The sequence below is a fragment of the Pseudopipra pipra genome, chromosome 6, assembly GCF_036250125.1.
Source record: "Pseudopipra pipra isolate bDixPip1 chromosome 6, bDixPip1.hap1, whole genome shotgun sequence".
NCBI lineage: Eukaryota > Metazoa > Chordata > Aves > Passeriformes > Pipridae > Pseudopipra > Pseudopipra pipra.
This window is the reverse complement of record NC_087554.1, coordinates 54,100,805-54,125,573: the sequence shown is the minus strand read 5'-3', so window position 1 is coordinate 54,125,573 and position 24,769 is coordinate 54,100,805. Positions and strand designations below refer to the sequence as shown.

The following is a 24,769-nucleotide window of genomic DNA, read 5'->3' as shown; positions in this document are numbered from 1 at the left end:
GATAGCAAGTACTAAAACCAACCACACAGTCCTCACACCTCATATGTTACACAAGTAGTTGTCAGCCTTGTGTAAGAAGTAGAAGGGCATAGGATCCTGTTTTCAGAAGCATCTCATTTTAGGTAACAAAATACTTGTATGCAGTAGTGTTTGGTACATTTTAATATTTCCATTAATTTTAAAAACATAACATTAAAGTTACATAACAAGCACTGTTAAGGTACCCTTCTCCACTAGTCAGTATTGAGGTGTGTTTGCTTTGAATACAGAAGGAAATTCCAGTTTCCAACACCAAAAAGGCAATATGTCAATAAAAATTGGAAATAGGAAATTACAGGAGTTAAATACAAACAAAAAGTTGCATAGAGGCTGTAAAAGTAACAAATAGTGCATCTTTCTAGTCAGCAAACAGCACCTCACTTAGTACTAAGGGTGCATTCACTTGCTACATTTAAGTATTTTTTAATAGTTATATCAACCCATTAAAATAATCTCTCTAGGAAAGAAAATCAGAACTGCAAGCTGTGACCAAAAATTAGTTTTCAAATTAATTTTTTCAAGAAGTTGGCACACCAGTTGAAAACCAAACAAACCCACTCCAAAGCCCACAGACTTTATTTCCCATCAGCTATGTAACTGACACAAGAGACAATCCATCCCAACTTTATATGCAGTTTTGGTTTCAAGTCCTGTTTTGCTAATGTTAGAAGTGAAATTCCAGAACTACATACCCAGAAAGCTTCACAAAACAGAAGGTCTAGTGCTGTCCAATTATAATCCTTCTGTGATTCAAACTTGAGAGGATTAGTAGTTAAAAATTTCAATTTTATTTCATAATGTATCTTTCCTTCCAAGTGAAAGACCACCGGTTTTCAAATCAGCTTTATCTCCTGCATGGCCCTGACTCATGACAGCACTGGCTATTCTTCCTGTCAGTCCAGCTGGGGCATTCCACTGAACACATACTGAAGAAACAGTGAGGGTTCAGCCAGGACTGGTAAGTGATGAATACACCAGACAAACACAGCACAGTGATTTGCTCCACTGAAAACTTGGCAGTTTGGGGAGGCTTTATTACAGGCTATCAGCCATTCCTGATCTAGAGAGCTACATAACTCAAACTGAGAGTGTGTAGGGAGTACTATCAAAACCCTTAATACACTGTTTTAAGCTATAAATAAATTAATACTTAACTTCAGGCATTAATTAAAAGATATAAATCCAGTCTATGCTAAATACATCTCTCAGTAAAGGACACCAGCTTCTATGAAGAACAAGTACACCTCAAAGATGCTGAATGCAATGTATCCAAAAATGCTGTGCCACTGAGTGATAGAGAATACCTAACCGGTGTGAGGTTGACACACCTGAAGGGCAGGATGCCATCCAGGGGAACCTGGACAAGCTTGACAAGAATCTCATGAGGTTTAGCAAGACCAAGTGCTGCATCTCCGTCAGGGCAACTCCAGTTATCAACTCAGACTGGGGGATGAACAGATTGAGAGCAGCCCTGCCAAGAAGGACTGGGGGGTGCTGGTGGGTGAGAGGCTGATGTGAGCTGGCCATGTGCACTCACAGCCCAGAAAGCCAATTGTGTCCTGGGCTGAATCAAAAGCAGTGTGGGCAGCAGGTCAAGGGAGGTGATTCTGACCCCCTACTCCGCTCTGGTGAGACCCCACCTGGAGTGCTGCATCCAGCTCTGGAGCCCCCAGCACAGGAAGGACATGGACCTGTTGGAGCGAGCCCAGAGGAGGCCACCAAGATGATGAGAGGGATGGAGCACCTCTCCTATGAGGAAAGGATGAGAGAATTGGGTTTGTTCAGCCTGGAGAAGAGAAGGCTTTGGGGTGACCTAATTGCAGCCTTCCAGCACCTGAAGGGAGCCTATAAGAGATGTTTTACAAGAGCATGTAGTGACCAGACAAGGGGGAATGGCTTTAAACTGAGAGTAGGTTTAGACTAAATATCAGGAAGTTCTTGACTGCAAGGGTGGTGAGACACTGAAATGGGTTGCCCAGAGAAGTTGTGGATGCCCATCCCTGGCAGTGTTCAAGGCCAGACTGGATGGGGCTTTGAGCAACCTGGTCCAGTGGAAGGTGTCCGGCCATGGCAGGGACCCTGGAACTAGATGATCTTTAAGCTCCCTTCCAACCCAAACCATTCTATGATTCTCTGAATGAAAAACAGTAATTGAAAAGAGCTAAATGATGGATGCTTTATATAAATGGTAATAAATATGTATCTGTGACAAGAAGGTATTTCCAGAAATTATGTAGGAGTAGTCCTAATACAAAACAACGCCAGAACTTTTGGAAAGGTATTCTCCCCTCTCCAATCCCCAAACCTCAAGCTCCTCTGCTGTGGTCCCTAATGAGCTGCCTAATTAGTACTTACTTGTGCCAAGACTTTCAAGTATAACTTAAAAAATTCTGAAGTAGAAAAACCTAGCCACAAGCTGGACACTGTATAACAGTCTCCATGCAACATCTTCAAGATCAGATACATTTGTTTCTCAGGGTAAACAGCACCACAATGAAAAATACAAACAGTAAACATGACAAAAATAAGCAATAGTATATAGAAGATATTGAGTCAACTTTCTAAATAGCTTGCTGCTGCTGATCACAGAAACCTGTTAACACAAAAATGCCGAATTTATTGCTTTTGTCTATTAGTTGTTTTCCTTTAAATCTTAGGATATTTCTACATATGATCTCTGCTAAGAAACTCATGCAAACCCATTGACTCTGCTTCCCCATCCCTTTTGCAGTTTCCTATTTTTAAGGAAAGTGACAATCATAAGTGCTCATGGAATCAGGAATCAGTAGAAGTAGTAGCAAGAACACTGATAGTCTTTCCCCACCGTGTGCTGGCTAATACAGGAAAGATGATGGATGACTGAATAGACACCTCTCAAGGTTCTTTCAGAAAGACAAAAATCCTTACTTCTGCTGAAGTATTTTGAAGATGGCCCATTAAAGAGAGATTTCTTTAATTTTTTGGTAATTTTATTACCAAAAAAATATTACCATTATGTTGAATAGCTTAAGAAATTAACTTTTAAATAAAAAGGGCTTCAAAAAAGCAGGGAAGAAAAACCTTTGAAAACAAAGCCTGACAAAATTGCTGCACTGCAGGCTATTAACAATGTTTAGTACACCTGCTGAAAAGTGATGGCTGTGAGACAGTGGCAGGACAGAATTTTTTTAAAATTGGTTTCAGTAGTGATTACAGTCCAACATGAGCAACACATGCTATCAATAAATCAAGCTATTTCTTGCACAGCAAGAAAAAAGGCCAATGCCTTTTTTGTATTTAATTAATTTTGATTTGTCTGTATTAAAAAAACCACAACAAAATACCTTTAAAGTAGAAAGAAGCAACCAGAGCAGCACATGGAAACAATGAGAATACACAAACACACATATGCTCCTCAAAACCACATTAGTCTTCCGTTTGCTGCTCTGCACGGCCGAAGAACGAGTAACGATTTCTGTTCTCATTTGTTGAAAGTCAACAAGCTGAAACTTTCTTAAACAACAAAAATACTCTTTCCCTTCTACAGACTACTCAGAAGCTAAATTAACACAATTTTAAATTTAGAAGTTTCACGCCTTCTAAAGCCAGTCCAGCCAGACCTAAAAGATGCCATCACTCCCAGTCACCTACTGTTGTCCTGTATGAAAGGTTACCAGCTACTTCTGGCCCTTCCATCCTCCAGGGGACTCACAGCACTGAATTAGTTGTCCAAGTGCTACTGGACCATTTCAGTGACTGGTGAAAAGTGCAAGATTTAGCACACACCTTCCTACAGAACTAAGAGTATATAGGGTTCAAATTTTAACTTCCTTCCCCTGTGGCAGTATTTGAAAACCACTGCTAAAGTACTGTCCTTCAATTATTATAAGTGTTAGGTTTTTGCTAGAGATAGAAAAAGGTGATGTTTCTCAACAATCATTAACTATTACCAAGCCACCTCTTTCTAAAGAAAGTAGACAGTCCATAAGTTATTCCTGCCTTAACTCAAAAGGAGACCTCCACACTCCTGTGACAAAACAGAACTCTACACCAAAGCTTATCCATGAGGCAAGTGCATTTCTGGTATTTCTGTCACAAAAAAGAGAACAGAGGATGGAAACAGAGAAGGACAATCGAAGTAAGAGAGGTCTCCCCATCTAGGGGAGATTAAGCAGGGTTTGGGGGGGGGGAAATATCTAAATATAACAATATTAAAAAAGTCAATTACATCATTAATAATATGAAATCAATTTTACACAACACCCAGTTAAGCAACCTTCTAAGCCACGTACCGGCTTAAAGAAAAGTATACCAGAATGGAAGACCACACATTTACTGTTTCTGAATCTCTCCCCTTCAGCATTAACTGCTGTCCACACAGCAAATAAGAAGAGAGGTCCATGCAACATGCTTCACATGTTGCAAGGCTTTCTTAGTATTACATCAAGTAACCAAGGCACAGCCAATGCAAGAACCCTCAGTTTAAGTCATTTTCACCCTCCTTCAGCATGAGCATTCTGACCTGGCACACCAGGAATCACTTCAATCCCTTTTCAAACTTGCTCTACAGCTTCAGTCAACTGAAATCTCATTTCCCTGATTGCAAGACAGGAAAAACACGTGTTCATTTTTGTAAATATTAAGATCTGTTGTACTTTTTTATCTATAGAAGTTCAAGGCATCACGAATTTTGTTAAGTGCTATAAAAGCGTCTATAAATAAAGTATTTGTGGGATGCTGCTGCTTGTGTTGTCCCTGCTCTTTGAATAGCAGACGGTTTCTAGTCTTTACAATCTGCCATTTGCATTAAATTCATTTGCATCAAATGCATATGCATCAAATGCATTTTGAGAAACAAAAAGCTGAACCGAACCAGCATAATTCCAAACCTACTCATAGTCTAGAAGAGGATTTCTAAAAAGCCATGTTAAAACATATGTGCAAGGAAATAGAAGAAAACCTTCTTTAAAGAATAAAGAAATGTAAAAATGTATTAGAGTGTGCTCCAGATTATCTCTATATTTACTAATCTTCACTATGTTAACAAATAGCTTCCTTTATGCTCATATAAGCCCCAGCTAACATACATCATGATTACAGTCAGCCACGTTAGAATGCAAAGTCTACATTACTATTTGTGTGCAATTACTCTATTAATTAAGTTAATGAGTCAAGCACTGAGGTGTTCAGAATTGTATGGAGACTAATGTCCACTGGGAATTACAAACGTGCTACATGTGCCAGTCACATTCCCAGTTCCTTTCCCATTCTCCCCCTATTCTCATATGATTAAGTATCACAGACAAGTAAACTGTACTGGTCATTGGGAATTCTACCCAGAAGGACAAAAGAAACAGTGGATGAACACTGAAACATATTCTCCTAGTGAGACTCATCTCTCTCACATTTTAAGTTTAAAAAATAAAAAGCCAGATCCGCAAACACAGAAAGAAATGTCAAACAAACCCACATATACACTTTCAGCTAACAGTTAAAGTTCTTTGCTTATTAACTATGGGATCTTTATACTCTATCCTGGAGCACCAAGAAGGAATAAGAAAATCAGTCTTGGTCTCAGCAACTTCTCATTCAGAAGCTTGAGAAAATAAGTAGTCAACAAATATCTAGCAAAGATGCTGATAAGGATGATCCTTATAACTGCACAGGAATTAAAATTATGGTCAAGAAGTGACACTCTTTTTAACATCACAGCAATATACTGTAAAGACAGAACATATGACAATATGTTATTATAAACATCTACACTGATATATTTCCCATTTCATTCTATGAGCTTCCATAGTAGGTAAGATCCCTTCTAGCACCGAGGTTCCCTCCATCAAAACTCAATCACTCTTACTGAAATTTGCCAAAATGCTTTTACCCATAGTTTACAAGTTTTAATAATCTTATTAATTTATGACAGTAGCACAAATCTTTCTCCTCAACATACAAATGAGAACTCACTGAAATGCATCAGAAAGCATATAATAAATATTCCCACCCACCTATCCCTAACAGTCATTTCTGAGCGGGAAAAACAGGAAAGCTGGATGAGTATTTTGTTCTCAAACATTATCTGTTGGCATCAAGACATGCAGTTTAGAGGTTGAAATACATAAGCTTTTCAGTACAGCATTTTACATTCAAGCTAATATGAACATTTGAAAGAAAATGTCAAGAAATCCACCTGAACAGTGGATTCCAAATGCAGAAGAACTACTAATTCTGAGTTTCTGGATTAATATGGGAAAGGCAGTGAATAATGATTTAATTGACCCCTTTCCAGTTGCTGTGCCTTGCTGGTGGACAAAACAGAGAGCAACGCAGAAGGAAAAAATCAGCATCTACAACAGAATAATCAGTCAAAAATGGATCACCCCATTGTATACCTATAAAAAGAAACCACACAACAAAACAGCTGGCAGCCTGTGATTAAGCCTAAGGTCTCCTGACAGTATAACAGGCTACTGACACTTAACTGACATGCCAACATCGACAGTTTGAGAGAAGGGACCTCTGGGAATTACAGACAATGATAAAAACTACAGTGAGCAACTGGAAGACAAGCCCAAACCCTCACAATAACACTAGAAAATAAGACAGATGCACATGACCAAAAAAGGAAACAGATGAGCATTTAAGATTGTAGTAAGCAAATATTTATTTACTCTAAATAAAATTGACTTCCTTAAAAGCTTCTTCTCTTATCCTGTCAAATACCAAGGCAGTTGTTCCACAACCATATTCCCTCAAAACCACCTATCACATCAAAATTATAACAATCTAGAAAAACTTAAAGCAGTCTTTAAAAGTCGTGACAAATTAGCATGGAAAAACTCTCTATATTTTAATAATATTTACCTCATGGTCTTGGTTATCTTGTCCATCTTTGCCACTTTTTCCACTCTTGACTGATTTTGTAGGTTCCTTAAAAAAAAAAAAAGTTTGCAGTCTCAGTTTTTCTGAAAAGGAGATCTGGACAGATTTTCAAGTCAAGAAATCAGGTTTATTTAGACACTCACTAAAAGTAATAAAATTGACAGAATGAAAATGATACTGTTTTATTGGAAGATCTTAATACTAAACTATCAGTCTTCACAAAGCTGCCTTAAACATTTTTATCTGTAGAAAGGCTTTGGAGTTTTATTTATGCCTCAAAATTCAGCTATAAAGATAAGCTTTCACACAGGTGAGCAGGCAGAGACAAAGAATGCAAGTGATTTGAACGATGTCTATGACCTTGCTCTCTTCGGTTTATAGCTTCAGATATATTTATATTTAGTTTAGCTTTGAAACCAGCATGAGTATAGTACACATTTTACACTTCATTATTTTGTCTGTTCTAGGGACTAGAAAGTCTCGTACTAGAAGTAGGCCCACAACTCAATTTTCTCCCTCACAGCATCCTACTTAACTTGCATCCTTCACTCGCAGCATACTTTTGACATTCGTTACTCTCGGAAAAGTGAAGGAAAGTTTCAACGTTTTTAACGTCAAAGGTGCCAAGGATATTGGAAAAAAAATTAAAGCGAACAAACCCCCAAAACCACAACACCCAATTTCCCCACATCTCATTTTAAAGCCATGTTGACAAACTAAAAGACAAACAGGATCCACCAAACAGGAGCGGTCGGGAGGGCCGGCAGCTGGATGAGGCAGACAGCACACTTCGCTGTCTCTGACTTCCACTCACATGGCTAATTGCCTCTCACAAAACAGAGTGCGATCCAGCTAACTTCCTGCTGGATTTACAAGTTTTCTGCCATCATTACTTGTGCAAGCCCCTCTCGTGGCCGCCAGACAAATCCCTCCCGGGAGCGCCGGCGGAGCCTGAGGCGAAGTGGGGCCAAAGATCCTCTCCTATTGTCAGGAAAAGGAGCCGAAAGACTCCCGAGAGGCGATTAGCGCTCCTGGGATACTTAAGGAGATCCCCCAAGCACAAGTCCCACCGCAGCCTGAGCTACGCAGCAGCCAAACTTCCCGGGACGGGGCGCGGGCGAGCAGCCGTGGGGAAAGACCCCCCACGCAGCCCTGCCTGGAAAACACTCCTTCCCGCTCCCCAACACCCCCGGGCCCACCCCAGCGAGACCTCCTCTCCCCACTCAGCCTCCGCCAGCCGCGGCTGAGCAGGACACGTTTCTCATCCCCTCCCTCCCGCACTCCCCCGCACGCCGAACCCGCGGCCGCCCCCACCGAGGCGACACCGGGACCCCGCCTCGGCACCCCCGGCCTAGGCCCCGCCGGGAGCTGCCCCTTCCCCAGCGCCCGGCTCTGGGAGGAAGGCGGGGGCCGGCACACAGCGGTGAGGGAGGAGGGTACCCCTCGCCTGGCTCTGCCGCGCACCGGGGAGCGGGAGCCGCGCTCCGCTCGCCTCTGCCGCCCCCCGCCCCAGGCCCCTCCTCCTCTTCCCCGCGGGGCCTGCGCCCCACAGCCTCCCCGCGGGGCTCGCCCCCCCCTCCTCCCCGCCGCGACCCCACGCCCCGACTCACTTTCTCCTTCTTGTTTTTATTCGGCATGTCCGCGGAGGCGCAGCCCCCGCCGGCCCCGCTCGGCCCCGCGCCGCGCCCGCCCCGCGCTGCCGCTGCCGCTCCCCCGCTCCGCGGCGGCCTCGCGCCCCCCCCTTCCTCCCCCGCCCGCGGGGACCGGCCGCGCCCGCCCATTGGCTGCGCGCGTCACGTGGGCCGCGCCTCGCGCCGCGTCACCCATGCGGGCGGGGCTGAGGGCGCCCCCGCCCGGCCCCCCCTCGTATCCCCGCGCGTCCGGGGCGCTCCCGTCGGGATCACCCCCATCCCGGTGGGTCTGCCCGGGCTCCAGCCACGTCTCCAGGTGGCCCCGCGGGCTGAGCGGGGACAGCGGTGCGAAACGAGGTGTCCTCAGCGCCCCCGAGCCTCCAGTAGGCTCTTCCTCAGCCCGTGGGAAGCGAGCGATCGCTGCACCCCCCGCCCTGAGCCGCTCTGGGTAGTGAAGTGGCTCCGGGCGCCTGTCACTGGAGAGCGGAAATGCCAAGGAAAAAAAAAAACAAACCAAAAAAAACAACAGAGCACACCTGACTCACGCTGGCCCTCTGGTACAAACCCAGTGTGCCTATCATCAGTGTGAGGACTTCAGAGCATGCTTGCAGTGTGTGGTGCATGAGGAAAAGGTGAGCTTTGCAAAGTTGCAGCCTGGTTTCCTGACAGTATCTTTATCCCTTATTACCTTTTAAAAGCTTGGGTGCAGGTGTCTGTGTGTTTTCACGGTGACCGCCTGTACCAGAGATAATTTTTTAAATCATCAATTAACAAATCGCTTTTTAATCTCTCAAAGGCAGAATGCAAAAAAATCAGAACCATCTTGGACAAAAGAAATGTGCAGATACTTCATCTGCAAAATCTGCAAATTGTATTTCTTGCACTGCCAGATTAAGCCCCAAATTACTGTTAGTTGAGTAAAAAGTGCGGGGGACCTTAATACTCATAATAATGCCAGGACATAAAGCATTTAAAATTTAGGTTGGACATACTTGTTAAATTCTAATTGTGCTGTACTGCTAAAGGATAGGAAAATTACAGCTTAATAAATACAGCATAAAAGTGCAATTGATCTCCTTCCTTACCCAACCTGTAAGTATCAAAGCCAGCATGAGCAAACAGCTATGTTCTCCTTTCTGGGAAGTGGGATTTCTAATAACCACTTGTGTCTGAAGGGATGGTCTCTTAACATCAGCTTGTATCCATTATATTTTATCATTGCTTTTGCTGTGACAAAAAGGACACAGAAACTTTCCCTTTTCCAGGCACTGCAAAGAAGTCTACTCACTGTGGAGAGCTGCTTCCTCTTACATCAGCCCTCTTCCTTTCCTGCTTCTTAAGTGCTGGAAAACAAATTATGTCTGCCTCTTATCCTTTCCTTAATCTTCTCTGGTTTGAGGGTTTATAAATGCAGTGCAGTTATCACTATTGTGCCTCTGTTAATAGCCAGTCATGAATGAGTTACGACTAATAAATGAGGTTTCTCACTGACAGAATAAATGGATTTTGGACATATTAAGTGACAGTAAAGAAAAGAAATCTACCTCCATCTGTAGTCTGGAGTTTGATCAGTGTGTGAAAGGGTTTGGACAGCTAAGAATAAACTCAAGAGCTTCCAGTTTTTTGTTAGGTTTCAGTTTCATAGAAGCTTAACCTACTCTTAATTCCCAGCTGTTGTGCTCCTATCTCCCTCCTCTGCACTGATGCTGGTACTGTGCAGCTCCTTAAACCTGTTCACAGAATTGATCAGGTTGAAAACTGTCCTCCCAAAGCAATGTATTGGTTTGATTTTGGTTTGGTTTGTTTTTTGCCTTTTTTTTTTTTTTTTTTGCCTTGAACTGGCACACCACCACCTGCTTCTGTAAACACTAGCATTGGCTGAAGGAAGGGGGTGGAAATATGTGGCGGGGGCGGGATGTGACCTCAACAGCCTAGATTTAGATCGGTTTAAGCAGCTTAATGAGTTTCTCATTGGCTCTTGGCCTCCTTTGTGCTTGCTAGTGCTCATAGTTTTTCCAAATAATGGAAAAACTCTGTCAGTATCGATGTTACCCAAGTGCTTCTGAACAGCATCAGCAAAAATCGTCTGTCCTTATTTTGCAGTTAGTTGGGAAACCTTGAATCAATACGTTGGACTGAATACAGGTTCAAAAGATGGTGCTGACTCAGTTAACATTTAGGAGGTTTTCTTTGTGACCACAGATGTAGAAACTCTTGGGAAAACTTGACTCCCCCTCACTGCACTTGCTGCAGAGTCCAATTCACCAGTAACAGAAAGCAATTGTTTTTCAAGGCCTGCTGTATTAGATGAAATACTCAGTGGGTGGAGGAGGTTTACAAGAAAAATAGTTCCATCTGTATGCTCCAGTGTCTTCATAAAACATGAGAATAAGGCAAGTGACTTACATGATAAAATCTTATTTTTACTACAATGGTACGTCACTGTGGGCCTAATTATTCTGCTACAGAGCAGAATTAACTATGTAAATAAGGTGATGTAATATGAGTGTGAATATGGCTGTATTAATATTTGCATTAACTTCTGAATGTTTCATGCAAACTAGGTGTTTTCAAAAATGAGAACAGATTCAGAACTATCTCTGTAATTAAAATGTCAAAAACTAATGCATACAGCATAGCTTCCAATTTGCATTTTTTGCCGTAGTGATTAAATTGTCTAAACTTGCAAAAGTTAAATCACCAAATAATGTCAAGTATTGTGTAAAACACCTGGATAATATTTAATAGCTTGAAACTGGGCCAAGTGTCCAGGGTGCCAATGAAAGGGGAATATTTACATAGTTAGTCTTTTCCAGAAGTATTGGATATTCTTTTTTGTTTGTTTGCTTTTCATTTGTTTTGTTGTCATACTCTGGCCTGAGTTTATTGAACAGATCACTGTCACTGTGATGGATAACATCTTCCATCCCCAGGTGCATGACTTTACTGCTTCCCATGCACTGTCTCTAGTTTAATTGGGTGGTATGACAGTTCAGCTTGTTAAAATGGCAGAAAACTAACTGAGCTGTGAGACAGGAGACAATGAGACCTTTTGCTAGGAAGCTGTTAATTTGGCTCAACTGAAACTATGCAACTGCACTTGTGGACAAGGTGTGAGAAGCCAATGAACTGTCATCATTATACATAGTTGTCAAACATTGTCAGGCTGTTTCTCCAAACATCTCTTCACTGACTGAAGCAGATCTCTTGCTTTCTGGGGCTCTGTGTCAGATGTAAAGAGAGAATTGAAAATGGAAGCACCACTGCCAGTAAGAAGGCTGGAATAGATGGCTTGAAATTTAAACAAATTTTTTTCATGCTTGTGCAGGTCAAACTACTACTTAAGGTAATTTTCCTGTCAGGAGCAAGTGATTGCCAGATTATGTCTGAAGGAACCAACTGAGGGAATAAACTACTTCATCAGCACCTGCAATAGTCTCTGCTTCTATGCAGCCTAGCATCAAAAGCTGCAAAACCAGTATGTTCAACTCCCAAAAAAAGCTTAAACATCTTTCAGGAACTTTCTCCACTAGCATGGATTCATTCTGCTTACCCTAAATTACAGTAAATAATTCTTGTGCTGTTCTCAATCTAAACTGTATGGCTTTAATTCTCAACTCTTTTAAAATCCATTAGTGTTGGATGCCCTGCTCTCACAATCTGCAGTGTTGTAAAGGTTGCAAAACAATTTAGTCAAAGCTGTATAAAAGGCAGACTCTTTTGAAGTAATGAATAACGGGTCAAATTTGGAGCTTCATGCATGTAGACAGCATGATATTTTAGGTCTATGTGTGACCACATGGTTACAAATGGCAATTATTGGCATCACTTAACACAGAACTAGAGATGCACATTCAGAACCATAATTAATCGTATGTATGTGTAGTAGTGTCAGTATTGGATACCCTCTAGCTGTAATACTGATGCATATTTTTGTAAAGTTTGTACTGTTAAAAAATTTTTAAAAATGCTCATGGATATTTAATTAAGCTATCTAAATCTCAACTTTATGACTTTTCAATGACCATGGAATTATTACGTTGAAATACAGATTTCTTTGAGTTTTGTCTGGTCTTAATTCATTTCACTCTCTTCCTTGCCTCTTATGTTTAAAACAATTGATAAGATTTCATTTGAATGTAGTGAACAACATTATCAATTATTTAGGCAATGATAGAATTATAGAAAAGGTTTGCTATGAGACTTTTCACTTTAAAAAAAAATAAAATCATGACTCTCCTTCCTTCAGGTAAGTAGTGAAACTCATGTTACACACCCTTTTCAGTAAGCTTCCAGAGGCTTATTGGCAAAACCAGAAGTCACCTTGCTTATCTTCTACTGGGGAGCAGCAAGAGTTGTTCCACGAGAGAGAAAGAGCTCGGAAAAGAACATGGCTACAGCAAAGACAAGGTCCTCTCTGACCAGGGTACCATCCCAGTGGGGTCAGGATAGTGATAGTCACCAGTCTGAGACGAGGCAAGGTAAAAAGTCAGCGGTCTGTCCAAGAAATCCACTAAGGAAAAACAGGAGACCAAAGACCAAAATGGAGACAAGACTTCCTATAACACAGATCTGTGCTTCAAGGAGACAAGCCCAGAGAGAGGACTATTATAACATATTATAACCTGCAATGTGCACCTGAGGTCCACCTAGGAAGTTCAGTCAGTAAGCCCTGCTGGGAAGAGACAGGGCTGGATATACATACAGCTCGGACAAAGTGGGCCAGGTTTGGGTGCACAGGCCAGAGCTTAAATAGAGCTCCTGGACCACTTGGAAATGCTGTTACATATGACTGGTAACTGGCCTGCTATTGTATGCCAGTAACCATTGTCCATGTTAATTAACACGTGGATTCTGGATTTCTGTCTGGGCCAACTTAATTTTAAAATGAATGTGAAAAAACATAAATAGTGAGTATGGAAAACTCATGCAGAATGTTATTAAGGCATTGTTCTGGTTTTAGCTGGGATAGAGTTACATTTCTTCACAGTAGCTTCTAATGGGGCTAGCTGTGCTTTGGATTTGGGATGAAAACACTGTTACTAACATAAGAATGGTTTTGTTATGGCTGAGCAGTGATTAGACAACCTCAAGGCCTTTTCTGTTCCTCACACCAGTGAGGAGGCTGGGGGTGCACAAGAGATTGAGAGGGGACACAGCTGGGACAGCTGACCCCTGCTGACCCAAGAGGTATTCCATACTGTATGTTGTCTTGCTCAGCAGTAAAGCTGGATGGAGGGATGGGGAGGTTGGCAGGGGTTGTCATTGCATGGGGACTGGCTGGGCATCAGTTGGCTGGTGGTGAGCAATTGTTTGGGGTTTTTTTGCATATTTCTTTTTTATTCTCTCTCTTTTTTAATTATTAAACAGTCTTTTTCTCAACCTATGAAATTTCACACTTTTACCCTGCTGATTCTCACCCCCATCCCACTGGGGATAAGTGAGTGAGCAGCTTTGTGGTGCTTAGCTGCCTACTGGGGTTAAACTACATGGCAGGCATCACTACTGAGGTTCAGTAATATCCTGGACAAATTATATATAACAAAAATATCTAATATTATCTAATGACAGCTAAAACATTTTTATCTGCTTGTGGCCACAGTTTGCACAGTGGTTATTAAGTATTAAAATGACCTACATGTGGGAATTCAGATGATGATCAAAGTAAAAGACAGGCTATTAAGCCGGATGAACCATTTGTCTTATCCAGAATGCCAATTCCAATGAGAAGTGCCTGCATTTGTGTGCTGGTACCCAAATTCCATAGAGATGGGAATTACAAAAATAGTAACATTAAAACACTTCGTACAAATCGCTTGGTGTTCTTCTGTCTCAGTGAAGCAAATAAAAGGATCATAAAAGCAAGACTTTGCTGCATGTCATGGAGTTGAATCTTTCTGTGAGAATAAACTCAGAGAGGTGCAACTCTGTTGGTAACATATATGAACCGGGATGTCTGTTGTCACATTTTCATTATTTTTGTGGGTTTATTTTTTGCATTTGTAATGAGTTAAGAGATATTTGAAAATATGATATAATAATCTGTTTAACATTTATTGGCTGTGCCTAGCATTTAGGGGGTAGCAGGGACATGTTTATTTTTGATAATTCTTCTCTTTTTCATATCCAAATTGAGTATTTTTATGGTGTATTTTGATGCAATTTTTAGCAGTCTTTGTTCATTCTGGGTTTTTGCTGCGTTAAGTACAATGTTCCCATACATGTACTAGGATTCCTTCTTCCCACATGATATCAAAGAGAAGATTAATTTTGTATCAGATGAGTGAGACTAGTAACATAAAGGTGACTGCAGCTAAGACTCCTACATTTTCATTTTTATCATACTTAAGTTGATATTTATAGAATGAACGAAGAGATCCAATTAATTGTACCTCCTGTTGATGCCATACAAGATTTTCTCTTTCAACACTTCATATTTTTTTTCTGCCTTTTTTAGGATTTGTCATAGCTAATATAGCTGTATATTTTTATCTCAGTGTGGGAAGAGTTGAAAGACACACTCAGAAGGCACACTCAGGACTTAACCCTGCAAGTACCATGAGTTTGTGCATGAGGGGCTGCTTCTATGTATGCTCAGAAGTGTCCATCTTCTCAGCTGATGAATACGCTGCATTTCTGATTTTCAGGAGCAATCCGTGCTTCCTTGTCAGAACGTGAGGAGTAGCTTCCATCAGCAGAGCTTTTGGCTTGCTCCCCCTAGGGCAGCTGCCTGCTGCTACACCGTGCAGGATTTGCAGGAGTCTTGTAGGCTTCTGCAGGCCTTTCCACAGCCTTTCTGCATACACAGCACAAATATTGCTCTTCTGCTGTGCTCACATCCTGTGATCAGGCCATTTCTTACTGTGTACTTTAGGATGGGTGAAGCTTGTTTTTAAATATCATTACCTGGGGCTACACTGAAACCCCTCAGCATCAAGCTGTTCTACCATGTCTGTTTTGGTAGTCAGGGTCCTTTATCTTCAAAAGCTGTGATAGAGTCCTCTGCCACACCGACTCCCTCTTGGCACTTTAAAGTCTATGTTTTCATATGAGACATCTGAACAATTTTGAAAGGTTCTTTAATAACAAAACCCTATTTTGTTTGCCCAAGATAAAAGGAGAAGTGCTTGCGCACGCCACTTATCTGCTACTGAAACATGTTATCAGAGAGATGTGTTATGGAGTCATGCCAGGCAAAAGGCTTGCAAGGATGATGTTGGAGGATTGGATCAAGTGCAGAGAGACTTTGTACTCAAACCATTTCCTAGAGCTGTCTAGCTACTGAATGGCTTCTAGATTTTGTCTAAGAGGAAACCTTGTTATTTTGCTTCAGAGGGTATTCCAGGAATAATCAAGCATGTGCACAGACTGAATGCTAATAAAGAAGACTTTGGAACCAAACAGGTGAGGATTCAACCTGATAGTATAGGTGTAGTCAAAATCTCCTTATGTGCTGTGTTGGAAGCCTTGGTCTGTAATTCAGCTGTAGATTCTACTGGATGGCAAAACTCCTGAGTCACAGAATGGGTCAGGCTGGAAGGTAGGTACCACAGTGGATCATCTGGTCCAACCTCCCTGCTCACCCAGGGTCATCCCAGAGCACATGGCACAGGATTGCATCCAGATGGTTCTTGGATATGTCCAGTGAAGGAGACCCCACACCCTCTCTGGTCTGTCTGTTCCAGTGCTTGGTCGCTGCACAGTAAAGAAGTTCTTCCTCATGTTCTGGTGGAACTTGCTGTGCATCACTTTCTGCCCACTGCCTCTTGTCCTGTTGTCCTATCACTGAAAAGAGCCCGGCTCCATCCTGCTGACACCTTCCTTTGAATACTTGTACATATTGATGAAGTCCCCTCTCATTTGTCTCTTCTTAAGACTGAACAGGCCCATCTCCCTCAGCCTTTCCCTGTGAGAGGGATGCTCCAGTCCCTAAATCATCTTTGTAGCTCTGCCGATCTTACTCTAGGAGCTCCATGTCTCTCTTGTACAGAGGAGTTCATCATTCTAAATTCAGTGTTTCACTGTAAGTGTTATAAGAATTTGTCCACTTTGGCAAACCAGAATATTTTTGCTTAGTCACATTTTAGAAGGTGTCAGCTCCATTTTTACTGAAGGTTTAAAAAAATCAGATACTCTGAAAATATTTAGATGCAGCAATTAAACACTGGCAAAGTTTATAAGCATTTCAAACTAGAACCTTACAATAGGAGGTGTTAGGGCAACATAACTGCAGATTTCTCTTCCATCTGTATTTATATCATGGTGTGTTCTGTCTATCTGGTATGCCCTTACAGATTTTGCCCTAGACTTAAATTTGTTTGCATCTTGTGTTCAGTATTTATTTTAGAAATTCTGCATAGTCGTGAGTTGTATTTACATTTTATCATAATTTCTTAGATACGCTAGAATGTCTTTTGAACACCAGGCAGGTGAATAAAAGTACTGACAGAAAATAATATGTGTGGACAATTACTGAGATGCCAAAAAACAAGGCCTTTGACACAGATTTTTTGCCTGCATGCATTCCATAGAAGCATAGCACATAATCTTTAGACATGACACATTCCCTTTTCAGAGGTTCATGGGTGTTTTAACTTTATGCTCTTTTCTTGCTGTCCACAGTTTTTTGCTGTCTGTGAAAATGGCGTGTATGTTGATGTCAGCAGAGCTGATTAACCACAACTGTTCTTATAGAGTTTAATTTCACAAATCAGCTCCTGTCTCCAGCATGCTGTATGTGTCTGCTCTTGTTTTTATTGCAATCCTACATGTTTCTTTTCAACTTTGTCAGAAGACTCTCAGTTCATACGTTTGTTGGCTGTTTGGAGAAGTGTCCCTATACATGTGACATCGATTCAAGAATTGTGAGATCTATTCTCCATTCTCAGTTGTGAGATCTATTTTTCCCTTCACTGGGGCTACCAAGGTAGTTCTATGGGCAGCCCATTGTCTATATTGTGTTTTCTGACTTACAGACTAAATGCCCAGATTTCTTTATGGACTCCTTTATTTTTGTTTCAGAGGAAGAATTAGCAGTCATTTGAAAGTTACCTGCTTTTCAAAATAAATTGAAATGAAAAATCCCTGTTATTAGCATATAAAAGAAACAGATTGGTAAGTGCCTGTTCGTAATTCTCATGGTACTTTACATTTAAAGCTTCTTTCTTATATGTAAAGAGGATAATGGCAGTAAGGTAAACAAAATGTGTACAGAAACAAGATAAGGTATGTAAGATACATAAATAAGATTTCTTTACATACATTTATATAGAAATCCTACTCATCACCCCAAGTTAATTAGATTTTTTCTGACTGTAGTAAGTTGGATTTGAATTTTAGTTCTACTAAATATGTGAAGGCATTTTAGTATTTATCTAAAATGTCAGAAACTAGATGAACTAATAGCTAATCTTTTAAGAGTTTTTTTTAAAATTTACCTGTATTATGGAACCAACCAAAGGTTTTAATTGAAGACTGAAGTATTATAGCACTGTACATGAAATACTGGTAAGGAAATGTCCTTTTCACAGTAAAATCTGGTTTTGCTATGTACTTCCTAAACAGTATTCTTCATATATAGGATTATTCAGTGAAATGCTAAATTAGCTATGTGCATAAGTTGTGGTCTTGAAGCCAGAGTTGAGAGGAAAATTGTCAAAAGCTGAGCAATTAAAACGTAAAATTTACTAGGTATACATTTCTTAAGGATAGAAAGGCTTGCTAGTCTCTCAGGTGAGTGTGTTCAACCTTTGTGCATTTCCAGGCTGCTCAGCTGTGTATAGGTCAGTGTAATTTGGCCTGAAGGGATAAAGTTCATCACTTGATGCTCACCCTTGTATTCCTGTGCATGCTGTTCACTGTATCCCACTGGCCCAATAGGCCTGAGTGAACCTTGAATATACATGGTACAGCAGGTATATTCAGGAGCCTCTTAGTCAACTTTTGATTATTCTGTAAACATTACAGAGGGATGGTAAGTTCAGATGCTTTGTGTTAAAAAAGATCTTTTTATGGTCTAACTTTAATTCCTACTGGTAAACACTGATGGCTAATAAAGATGTCTTAGAAAAAGCCCAAGGGAGCATTCTGTGAGCTCAGCGAAGGACTGGGGTTTGAATGATCTGGATTCTATTCTTAATGTGACCATTGATTTGCAGTGTGATTTTGGCAAGTTAATCTCTATGTTTCTGTTTCTATTTCACATCTTTTGTCTCTCTAGTCTACCTTTACTGCAATTTGTCTCTACAGTGCCTAGAATAAGGAAGAAGGCAATCTGGACTGAGATTCTAATAACGGTGATAACAAGTAACTTTAAATACAAACTGAGTTTCAATCATTCTACTGAAGTATGATTGTAATGGATTTGTGTAGATAAACAGAGATCCAGATTTAAATTACATCTTCAGCCATCTTTAACCTAAAGAATTTAATCCTATCAGAGAGCTGTCTTTAGCATCTATCTTCATGTTCTGCACTGAGCTGAGAGAAGGTAAAACTTGAAGATAATGGCCATGGATGTCAAGGAGGTAACACGGTTGTATTTTTAACAATTCTGATTCAACATATGACCTACTACTAGATGTCTGCAACACTTTTACATGTATAATTCCCTTTCATGCCTGATACATTTGCAAAAATATTCTCATTAAAAAAGCTTTCATATGATACTGACCTTATGTTTGAAATTTACTGATTAATTATGTCTGAGATGGCTATTGCTAGGCTTACTCCAAATATACCCTGATGGAAATTTTCTTTTCACAGGATTAGTTCTTCCACATTATGGCTTATTTTGCTCTCAGATTCCAGGTGATGTAGGCAGCCTTTGGATCTAGTTTGAAATACTCCTAATTTTGGTTGGATTCAGTGAAAACATAAGTGTGATTGGTGTGTTGGGTAAACATGAAAAAAACCTACAAAAAATTCAAAGCTCATGGTAAGTTTTGTTGAGAAAAGCAGCTGCCAGGCTTCCTGCAAAAGGGAGTTACAATCAGTTGATTTTTATCAATTTACTAATTCTTTTTGGACAATACAGATGTTTTGCATGCATACTGTATGTTTGTATCCATACTAAAAATTCTTGCCCCTTGTGCATGTAAAAGAAGGAATACATCATGTCCTTCATGCCAAGCTTAATGTAAACAGTAGTCTGTCTCATTACAGTAACTTTTTTTCCATTCATCTCAGGTTGATTTTCTTCTATCTGTTTTTTTTGTTGTTGTTTATGTGTTTAAAAGTTAATTTAGTCATTGAAAAAACACCTGATGGACACTAATGGAAAGTGACCACTAAGTCCATTGTCCTGTTTGCACCTGGGTTTCAAATTTGTTTTGAAGGACTGAACCTTTAGACCTAAAAGGATAGTCGAGTCTCCTGGCCTACTCAGCCCTGAGTCTGAAAACAACATGCCAGCTTTGTTAACCAGATTGCACAGGAAAAGCCAGACTGGGACTAGTTATTACATTTTGGCTACTGTCAAACAGTAACTGTCATAATCCACATGAGGCAGACCTGAAGCAGATACTTTGAGATGAAAAGCTGTGTATCCCATTACCAGTCACTTGAGCTGTTCAGTGTCCATCTGCTGATTGGAGAAGAAAACATCATTAATAATGTATTTAGAGATTGTGCTCTAGCTTTTATGTTGCTATTAGTTCTTCCAGCATGAGCTAGCCCAGCATTATTTATCTTCTGAGCTCTAGCATCTCCTTAGTAGCTGTGGCAAGTTTCATGGTATTTTCTGTTTTAGGGGATAAAAAGAATTAAAACACATGGTGTAACAATAGAATTGATCCATGAATATGAGGTTGCTTAGTGTTTTCATAAGAATCTACGCTACATTAATAAGTTTTATTGCTGCTTCAAAATACTTTTCCAAAAGAGGGAGCCTAAGCAAAGAAGAGTAACCTGTATAATAGTTTATTATAACTAAACCAACTAATTAGTACTTGATAATACAAATTGCTTGATGCTATGAAACGAGTAAAGTAATGTTTTAGACTTAAGAAGCCGAGTGCTTACATAGATTGCTGCAGTTCTGTCAGAGGAAATGTCAATGCTAGTAAAATAGCCAAAAATATCTAGAGAATTTGTTTGTTTTGAACAGCATTTTAACATTTTTAATTAACGGTTTCACCAGACACATTACAATTATTGCATTAGAACTCAAGCCATTCAGACCTGTAATTTAGAGTCTTATCATTTGGGGAGTTGTTTTGTTTTTATATTGTGGAACAATATGATTTGAAAAATTGTCAGATGAAAGCCTGCAGCCAAAACAAGATAGTATTAGCTGTTAAGTTCTTAATGTGTCTGAAAGTCTTGCTTTTTTGTGAAGTATTGATTCTTTTTCCTTAGAAAGGGTGGTTTGTATACACTGGAAAAATAATTATGTGCCTGGAAGAAAATGGCACACAGGTTTCATCCTTGATCCAAAACATTTGCAAAAGAAAAGTTCTTTTTTTGTCTATGATTTTTTTAAAAAATATTTGTTTTAATATCAAGTAGCATGAACTGGCCAAAACCACCAAAAGCTTGGCTGTTTATCTCTACAGATCTCTGTAGTTTTCATGCCTTTGTGACTTAAATATTGTGTTACTGCAGTACAGAGGGGCTGAGGAGCTATAGCTATGGCAACCAGTGCCTGGTAGGTAACTGACAGCATAAATTACAGGATCTCTAAGGATTTGCTGCAGACCAGTCTCCCTGCTGGTCTGACTGCTCATTTTGGCTTTGACCTTCGGGACAAGGACCAGCATCAAGGCCTTTTCTGTTCCTAGTATTCACCTTTCTGTAAGAAACTCTGAAGAGGTTATATAGATAAACAGGTACAGATGGGTCCTACACTGGTTTAGATGGGGATTTTTTTGCAGTTGTATTTATTGTAATTCTTCAAGTGAGACAAATTGTGTCTCATTTTTGCTAGTATCAGTGTTGCTACATCTACTGTAGCACTTTTACCACCTCAACTAGCTCATTCAGCAGGGTGTTTTTCACAGCCCTTATTGTCTGAAGTCAAACTCAACCTCAGATATAGTTTTTATATAAAAAATGAGATGTGGGGATTAAGGTGGGATATGAAGCATTCTTGTTTCTTTTACTTAGGTTATGCTAAGAGTATGTGAATTAGGAAAGCCAGTTGCAACCCTGACATTAAAAATCCCAGTGCTCCATAGTCACTGGCAATTCGAGGACGTGTTTCATAGCAGTATAACAAAAGCCAAGAGATTAAAAGGTGAAATACAGGAGAAAATTATTTCTTAATATCTCTGCAACTTGCTGATTAAATTTAAAGAAAAATTAAACTGATGTCCTGGGTAATGTGTGACTGGTCATGGTCCAGAACCTGAAGTTCAGTTTCAGTTCTCCTTGTCATCACCCCCCCCCCCCCCACAATTAATGCTGGTTAAAATATTTTATAGATCAGAGTTTAATATCTCTGTTGACAATGTATTTAGACTTCTTTTTGTGAAAGCTGTTGGCCATTTCTGTAAAGATCATCTGCCAGCAGTTATCTTTTCACAGTTGCTTAATCATGTGCATTTAAAACCAAAACTGAATGTGCCCGAACACATATACCTTCAGCCAAGTGCCTTGTTGGTGCAGATATAATAATATTATGTAATAATAATAACAGTGACTTGACTGAACAACCCAGGACACATGTTCTGACATTATATGCAATTAAAGAGCTGTTGTAAAAGTTTCAAGGAAAATGAAATTAATTTGTAAGGAAATGAGAACTACAACTTAAAACAAGTTTCAGCAGTCATAGACAAAAACCCAAACCCTTATCTGAATGAAGCATTTCATACTATAGAAGGTCTGATAGATTTGGTGGATTTCTTTAGAATGCAGACATCACATGCAGAATTTTATTGCTAAATATCATCTGCAAACAGTAAAGTGTAATGCTGTAATATTAACATATGTTAATACAAAAGTCTACTAAAATGGGAGTAAAATATGTTTATGAAAACAACCATAGTAAAGTGATGTCATCTGTACAAGTGTAAGGCATAAAGAAGCAGCTCACAAGAAAATCCTTGCAAAATGTTTTTGGAGTTTCCTGGGTTCAAAATTACTCATATTCCATTCATTTTTAAAAAGATGACCTAATAAAATTTAATAAAGTTATCACTCACTCTAACTGAATTTAAATAACTCTGTTTGGAAGACTAATGCTTCTGTTGTGGGGTGACAAAGCTGAAGAATCTGGGGTTCTTTTGTTTTTAGTAACTACTAGTTCCTTTTTCTAGTAACTGGTTTCAGTACTGTAAACAAACTTTCAGAAATTGGTAGCAGAGTTCCCAAGATTTGGAGTTGTCTGATATTATTGATGAACTGATAGCTAGGAAAAGAGAAGAGAATTATTTACATGGTGATTTTTGCACAAGAGGATAGAGAAGTGTGCTAAGTGTATGTGTTTACAACTGAAAAAAACCACCAATAATGGAGACAGATTTTTTTCTTAATTATTAACAGCTAGTATATACCTAATTCAGATCCCTTTTCCTAAAAATGTCATATTACTATTACTAATAAAATGAGTGAACCACTCAGGTACAATGCCATTTTCCCACTTAGCATTGATTTTTAGTAAGACTGCAAATGAGCAGAGATTTTTGTCTTGCAGCTGTTTAAGATCGTACAAGAATTATATATAGGAAAGGTGGAATAGACATGAAGAGATAATCCATGATAGCCCATTGCTCTTGTCTGGTTTTTTCTCCTAAATAATCTATGACAAGCACATTTAAATTTACTGAAAAACCTTTGGTAAAGAAGGTTTTACAGCCTTCTTAGTGGGTCTGTTCCTTGGCAGAATGATCATCATAATTTTTTTAATTCTTCTCAATGTACTATTTAATTAATATTTCCTGTGCTTCTTCTAGTCCTCCTTCTAGTGGATATCCTAGCAGTAGGTGATCATCTTTTTATAACTATCTTACATGTATAAATTGAATGAACAAATCTTGCACTCTTTCAGATTCTTCACTTACCTCATAAATCTCATTTTCTAAGCCACATTTACTGTTATTTTCTTCTCTAAATACTAACAATTGCTAAATCTATTGACTTTTTAAATTAAAGCAATCCAAAAAACCTCAGTAAATACACACCTTAATTTAAGTATTTTCATGTTAGTAATGTAAGCACATAGTACACATTAAGGAAAAATGCTCTCTAGTTCTGAAGAGTGTGTCAAATAAGTGTGTCAAATAAGGTCATAAGGTCATCCAAGGTCTAAATGAGTTCACTGTCTTCCACTGTAGATTTCCATCTGAAAACAAGTGTGTAAAATATATTCTGGCCCTCTCAATAGAATAATAATATCCACATCAACACCAGACTAAAGTTAGATTTTTATTTTTTTCCCAGAAATTAGAATTTTTATTTTGAACATGGAGAAACTTGCAGCTATACTACATCAGGTGGAGCTGTGGGGGATGACTGGGACAGTTTCTCCTCCTTTCCTTTCTTGTTCCTGATGAGAGCAATTTATCATGGCTTTTTATTTGATACAGTGCACTGTTCAAACTTGTGCAGGTTTTTTTCCCACCTTCAGTCTGCATGTTTTAATTGAAGTCTGCAGTTTATTTATCTCTGCTTTGCTGAAGTGAGGGTATAAGTAATGGATTACAGGAGTGAGTTTCTTATTCTCTGTTGTTGCCATAAGTGAGTATTCTTGAGCTTGGTCTGATCTGGTTCCTAATCCTCAGTAGGCTGTCAGTCAATTTGCAAGTCTGATGTCACTCACTCAAATATCCAGCACCACCAGAATAAAATTCAGTTATCTGCTGTATGTCAGACCCCTGCACAAGGCCTGTCTCCTTCCAGGAGATTCCCAGGTAGCACATTCTGTCTGAGATACATTAATTCCACTTACTTGAAAACGAATAGCATATTAAACATTGTTAGTAAATATAAACTAATAAGCAATTATGCCATGTGATTTTGCTCTCTAATTTTTATTCAAAAAAACCCAGGCTTCAGGGTTTGTCACAAAGGAAGTATTTCTTTATTGAAATACAGTATTTTTTTCTGGCTTTAGAAAATAAGTAACTTGAATGTCACAGTAATTTCATGTACTTAATGTGTGTGCATAGTAATATGACAACACTATCCTCTAGTGGCAGTATGTGTTAACACAAGGTTCAATCTACATCAATGGGAACTGGCTTATGTGTGTTGAAAAAATGGTGTGTTGGGCTTGTTATAATTTATAAATTCGGAGG

At 39.6% G+C, this 24,769-nt stretch overlaps 1 protein-coding gene and 1 long non-coding RNA gene across 2 annotated transcripts in view; one reads left to right on the top strand and one right to left on the bottom strand.

Annotated features, from left to right (window-relative positions):
- PPP2R5C (protein phosphatase 2 regulatory subunit B'gamma) overlaps window positions 1-8,616 on the bottom strand; it is a 79,789-nt gene extending 71,173 nt beyond the window's left edge. Inside the window, exons 1-2 of the mRNA XM_064659193.1 lie at window positions 8,511-8,616; window positions 6,883-6,948 (exon numbers count right to left, since the gene is read on the bottom strand). Of these exons, the coding sequence (XP_064515263.1) occupies window positions 6,883-6,948; window positions 8,511-8,537 (93 nt within the window). The 5' untranslated portion in view covers window positions 8,538-8,616. The remainder of the gene's footprint in view (window positions 1-6,882; window positions 6,949-8,510) is intronic.
- Window positions 8,617-8,738: 122 nt separating this feature from the next.
- The window catches only part of LOC135416255 (uncharacterized), a 53,845-nt gene continuing 37,814 nt past the window's right edge, over window positions 8,739-24,769 (top strand). Inside the window, exon 1 of the long non-coding RNA XR_010431499.1 lies at window positions 8,739-9,163. This is a non-coding gene — a long non-coding RNA (uncharacterized LOC135416255). The remainder of the gene's footprint in view (window positions 9,164-24,769) is intronic.